The sequence below is a fragment of the Eptesicus fuscus genome, chromosome 13 (genome assembly GCF_027574615.1).
Source record: "Eptesicus fuscus isolate TK198812 chromosome 13, DD_ASM_mEF_20220401, whole genome shotgun sequence".
Lineage (NCBI taxonomy): Eukaryota > Metazoa > Chordata > Mammalia > Chiroptera > Vespertilionidae > Eptesicus > Eptesicus fuscus.
Genome location: NC_072485.1, coordinates 37,851,451 through 37,857,450, shown reverse-complemented (window position 1 = coordinate 37,857,450; position 6,000 = coordinate 37,851,451). Strand labels below are relative to the sequence as shown.

The 6,000-nt window shown below is 44.2% G+C and overlaps 1 protein-coding gene across 4 annotated transcripts in view; it reads right to left on the bottom strand.

Annotated features, from left to right (window-relative positions):
* Positions 1–3,616: 3,616 nt before the first annotated feature.
* PAK1 (p21 (RAC1) activated kinase 1) overlaps positions 3,617–6,000 on the bottom strand; it is a 120,735-nt gene continuing 118,351 nt past the window's right edge. For all 4 annotated transcript variants that reach the window (XM_054724815.1, XM_054724816.1, XM_028158329.2 and 1 more), the window contains exon 15: positions 3,617–3,778. In XM_054724815.1, the coding sequence (XP_054580790.1) occupies positions 3,692–3,778 (87 nt within the window). In that variant the 3' untranslated portion in view covers positions 3,617–3,691. The remainder of the gene's footprint in view (positions 3,779–6,000) is intronic.

Sequence of the window (6,000 nt, the reverse complement as noted above, 5' to 3'; positions counted from 1 at the left end):
GTCCTTTCAGTAACTGCGTGGAGGATCTCCTGTGCCTTTATTTTTTTTACACAAAACAATATTGGGGGTCACCAATCTTAACACATTGACCCCTTGATTTAAAAGCCATAAGCTGACAGCATCTTTTGCCTGAAGGTGGGGTTGGGGAGGTTGATGGTTGACTTCATGTGTCAACTTGACTGGGCCATAAGATGCCCAGTATAGTATCTGGTTAAACATTATTTCTGGGTGTATTTGCAGGGTGTTTCCAGAAGAGATTAGCATTTGAATTGAAGGGCTGAGTAAAGTAGTTGGCCTTCCCCAGTGTTGGTGAGCATCATCCAATTAGTTGAGGGCCTAAATAGAAAAAGGTGGAGGAAGGTTGCTTTCTACCCGACTATTGAGCTGGGACATTGATCTGCCCTTGGTGCACCTGGTTCTAACATCAGACTTCGACTGAAATCTACACCATTGGCTGTCTGACTGTCAGACTTTCAAACGACTTGTTTTTCTGGGTCTCCAACTTGCAGACACAGATCATTAAACTTCTCAGGCTCCATAACTGCTTGAACCAATCTATCCTATCTAATAAAGAGCTAATATGCAAATTGACCATCACTCCAACACACAAGATGGCCGCCCCATGTGGTCAAAGGTGGCCGCCCCCCATGTGGACATAAGATGGCTGCCACAAGATGGCCAGCAGGGGAGGGCAGTTGTGGGTGATCAGGCCAGCAGGGGAGGGCAGTTAGGGGTGACCAGGCCTGCAGGGGAGGGCAGTTGGGGGCAATCAGGCCTGCAGGGAAGGAAAGTTGGGGGTGACCGGGCCGGCAGGGGAGGGCAGTTGGGAGGAACCAGGCCGGCAGGGGAACAGTTAGGTGTTGATCAGGCTGGCAGGGGAGTAGTTAGGGGGTGATCAGTCTGGCAGGCAGAAGCGGTTAGAGGCAATCAGGCAGTCAGGCAGGTGAGCAGTTGGAAGCCGGCAGTCCTGGATTGTGAGAGGGATCCCAGATTGGAGAGTGTGCAGACTGGGCTGAGGGACACCCCGCCCCCCCGTGCACGAATTTCGTGCATCGGACCTCTAGTATATATATAAAACCCTAATATGCAAATAGACTGAACGGCAGAACAACTGAACAACAGGTCACTATGATGTGCACTGACCACCAGGGGGTGCGCGGAGAACATGGTAGGCATCAGCAGCAGACAGCAGAGTGTGGAACATGGTGGGCATTGGCTGCGGCAGGATGGTGGAGCAGGTGAGTGGGGACGCCAGACCAAGGTGGTGCGCTTGTCACTGTCAGTGGGGTGAGCCTCCAGTGGTTACTGAAAATTCTTTGCTCCCCCATGCTGTGGTCCCGCTGGGCACTTGCACCTGCTGCTGGCGCCAGCCCCACTCGCACCCGTTGTCAGCACTGGAGCCGCAGCTCACACCCACTGCTGGTGCCCGGAGCCCGCCCTGATCACTCAGCCCTGTCAGCGGGTGCGAATGGCGGCTGCCGGCCCTGTTCACCCCTTAGGGCTTCTCCACCTCTTCCTGCTCCTGAGGGGCAATCGGGGCCGGCAGCCACCTCTCGCACCCGCTGCTGGCAATGGCCTCACTCACACCCACTGCCAGCACCAGCCCACTAGCACCTGCAGCTGGCATCAGAGCCACTGCTCAGACTCGCTGCCAACGCCCGGCGCCGGTCCCAATCGCCCCTGAGGGCTTCTCCACCTCCCCCTGCTCCTGAGGGGTAATCGGGGCAGCAGCCGCCACTCACACCCGCTGATGGTGCTGGCCCCAATTGCTCCGCGCCATCAGGGGTGTGAGCAGGGCTGGCGCAGTGAGCAGTGGAAGTGGTGGCGGCAGGAGTGGGGACCGGGCTGTGACCGGAGGGGCCGGGTGGGGGCGCGAAGGATGGGCCAAGACCCACCCCTGTGCCCACTGCAGCCTCGAGGCCCACAGTTCCTTTCAAGGTGCATGAATTCGTGCACTGGGCCCCTAGTACCTTATAATATACAAACATTTTGGCCTATTTCTCTTAATTTAGATTTAAAATAAAAGTGTTAAGAAAGAGCCCGGCTAGCATGGCTCAGTGGTTGAGCGTCGACCTAAGAACCAGGTCACAGTTTGGTTCCGGTCAGGGCTCATGCCCCAGTTGTGGGCTCAATCCCCAGTGTGGGGTGTGCAGGACGCAGCCTATCAATGATTCCCTCTCATCACGGATGCTTCTCTCTCTCTCCTTCTCCCTTCCTCTCTAAAATCAATAAAAAAATATTTTTAAAAGAAAAAATACACATTGAAATATATAGGAGTAAATGGAGCATTTTATCTGCACTTAATCTTAAATGGTTCGAGAAGAAAAACATATACATATTTCATAAATTTGTTTCCTTTAGTTTGAGATTATGTCAAAATAAAAAACCAGGAAATAAAGGAAAAAAGAAAGGCATATACTCCAAGTAGAGTATTTTCATCTTCTTTTATTGAAGGAAATAAAACCTGTGCTGCAGAGGCAGCAGTACCTCAGAACATAACAAGGTAGCCAATGGGGCTGACATGACAAGCCACAATGCTGGCCAGGGGTCCTACCATAGTGGCAAGACCAAAACCACAAAGATAGCAGGAGGTAGCAAACATCCCAAACACCCAGTGCAAGCATTTCCATTTGCAGAGAGCTTGGCCATGCATTGTAAAAACAGGGTCCCCTCATAGCTGGCAGAGTATCATCTCAAGCCACCAAATCCATCCAAACTAACATGTAGTCTCAGATTTGGAGATCCTTCCCTTTGACCAAAAGATTCGGGCCATCAGAAGATCTCACTTAATCTTTCAGCTCCTTATCCCAAAAGGAAAAAGAGACTGAGTTCTTAAAATATCACATAGGTATAGCTGGACAGGTGCTGATGTCCAGCCTTGTTCTAAAAGCAGCTAATTTTTTTCCCTGACTTCTCACACTGCTCTCACTCAGCATAGGCCCTAAGAAACTTCTCAGTGTTCTAAACAAGGACAGAATGGGGAGCAGCAGTCTAAAGGATGTAGGGAGTCAAAAGCTGCTACATAGATAGCCAAGACCATTTCACAAGAAATAGCATGGGGAACACTACTGGGTCAAGATCCTCCCAAACATCTGTAGAAGCACAAAGAAAAATGGTAGCTCTCTCTACCCATATCAGTATCAGCTGCGCCATAGTCATGGTCCAGGAAGTTGAGCCATTTCATGTCCCTGACAGATTATCAACCACCATGGCATTCCTCAAGCTGTTCCAATTTTCAAGTACAATACGGTGTTTGGGCAGTTCAGTCACAGAAAATCAAGAACTAAAGAAACCTCAACCAATTACAAATTGATAATGCTATAAAGCCAAAAATGTATATAGCCAAAAACTGATTGGCTGGGGGTTTGGGAGGAGTTTGCATGTGAAGAAGATTTTGCTAGGTAGAAATAGGAGTCCAAGGGTTTATTCATGTAAGCCCGGATCATAAACCACCCTCACATCCACAAATTGGGAGGAAATTCCTTATTTAGATAGCCATCATCTGATTAGTCAGTTGCATTTCTCTTCAATGCTGGACACATGGTTTTCAAGGATCAAAGTCTTGAGAGCACTAGACCAGGAAATGGGAGGAGGCAAGGCAAGGAAGAGAGAGCATCAAGGGTTGGAATTTCTGGAATTAGCATTAATTTCACGGAAGGCTTGGCACAATGAGGCTGGGGTGAGCGTGGTTTTAGTGATTGTTCTTGGCTGCCTCCTTTGCTGCAGCGATCAGTGGAGTAAGACTGGAGAGGGGCTTGGCAATCTTCAGGAACTGATGCTAGAAAAGAAAAAAAAAGAGCAAAAGACACATGACTGTTTACCATTCTTCCTCAGCAACCATTACAAGATGTTAAGGGCATCCATGTTTGCACAAAGATGCTACCTGGAGAGCTTCAGATTATCCCCAAATTGAAGGACATCTTTAAAGGATAACAAACCATTTTGGAAAACTGTTTGGCAGTATCTACTTTCAACTAAACACAATCTATCCTATATCCCAGCAATTCCACTCCTAGGGATATTTCCAAGAGGAGTTTGTGTATCCATCAAAAGACAGATGTAAGGATGTTCATCACAGCTTTACTTCTAATAGTCATAACTAAAAAGAACCCAAATGTTCAAGAGAATGGAAGGATGAATAATAGTCATAAAATACTACACAGAAAATTACACAGAAATAAAATACTACACAGAAAATTACACAGAAATAAAATAACTGGTACACTGACAATGAGATGAAGCCCACAAACATTATGTTGAATGAAAGAAGCCAGATACAAAGGAGTTTATATTATATTAGGTAAGACTAAACTATGGTGATAATCAGAACAAAAATTGCCTCTGTGGGAAGGTATTGTCTAAACATGACTCAATGATATATTGAAATACTGCATTTCAGGAGCATTGGTCTCATAATTTGTTGTGCTATCCTTAAATCCAGTAAGGCTAAGTAATCCAGTAAGGACTTGATCAATAGCTTGATCCTAACCCAAATCACTTTCATTGGACTGTACTCGGGGCCATATCCCCAACTATTAAAGAAGACTTTTTGGAGAAAACACCATATGAAAACTGCATGTACATTTTCAATAAAACTGTTATGAAAAACAATTTTTTACATAATCCAGTCTCTTAACTAAAAATAATTTTTCTTACATTTAATAGTAAAAAAGCTTTGTGCCTTGAGAATAGGGGATATTTCTTCAATTGATAAGAATATAGGGACTATCACATTTCATTTTCTGTCCCGACTACCAGGAAACTAGGAACCAAATTTGATATTTAAACAAAACAATTTAACTCAAATTATTTGCATATTTGATTTTTTTTGCCATCCTTATAAGTCCCTTTTTAATCATGTTGTATATGTGTACAGACACACACAGAGACAATATATATATAGATTCATTGCTAACAAGTTGCTTCAACTTCCTTTTGGACAGAGATAGGACATAAAGAGATACTGAGAACAAGAAGTTACAATTATTATGAAAGGAATAAAAGATCTGGCTAAATCATGCAGATATGAATTCCAACATAAGATCCTATGTACTTTCTGTTCACAGATGTGTCTGCACAGGAGAAGTAGATGTGAATCTTTCATTCTTTAAGATTTCGAGAGTCATGGTTTTAAATATTTACAATGTACAGTAACAAGTTAAAGAGCCATGTCCTCAGATCACATGTTCTATAAGCCTCTGAGCTGAGAAAGCAGCATGATCAACTACCCAACTGGGAGGCTTCAGTTTCCTTCTCTCTATAGTGAACAAAGTAGACTAGATAAACCCTAAGGCCCTTCCAGTGGTCACACTCTTTGAGCCAAAAGAGCAGTGGCCAAGAGCACACAAACTTGAGCGCCTAATAAACATCGGTTGAAATGCTGGATTCCCCGCTTATCAGTTATGCAATCATAAAAAAGCTACTAAATGCTTGAATTCTCATTTTTTTTTCACGTGTAAACTTGGTAATAACAGAAGCTATAACTCTCAGGGTTGTTATAAAGCATAAATGAAAAATATATAAAGTTCTTAGTGCCTAGAGTGTGGTAAAGATTCAAAATCCTGCGTTTATTATTAGTTACATTATTATATCGGGAAAACTCTAGAGGGCACTAATCTTTCAATAACTACAATTTGGTACCTAATTAACAATATCTTCCATCACAGGCTTAACATAGCATTTGCACATTTCCCAATGCCTAGGGTTTCCAGAAAAAAACCTCATATGAAAGGCAAAGGGATCCTATTTGTACTGCCTGTTATAAGGGGTTTTTAGTCCCAAAAGATTCTAGAGACTATTGGATTACACTTGGCAGAACCCAGATCTCATATCTAATTGACCGATGCTCTGTAACCAGTAACCCCAATTACAAAGAAATGCTAAGTCTGTTCCAGAGGGTAACATTTCAATTTAAGCAATTCCATTCAATTTAACAAATTTTTTTCTAAATACCTATTCGGAACTACGTCCTAGTTATAAGAGGAGACCCAGAGATTCATA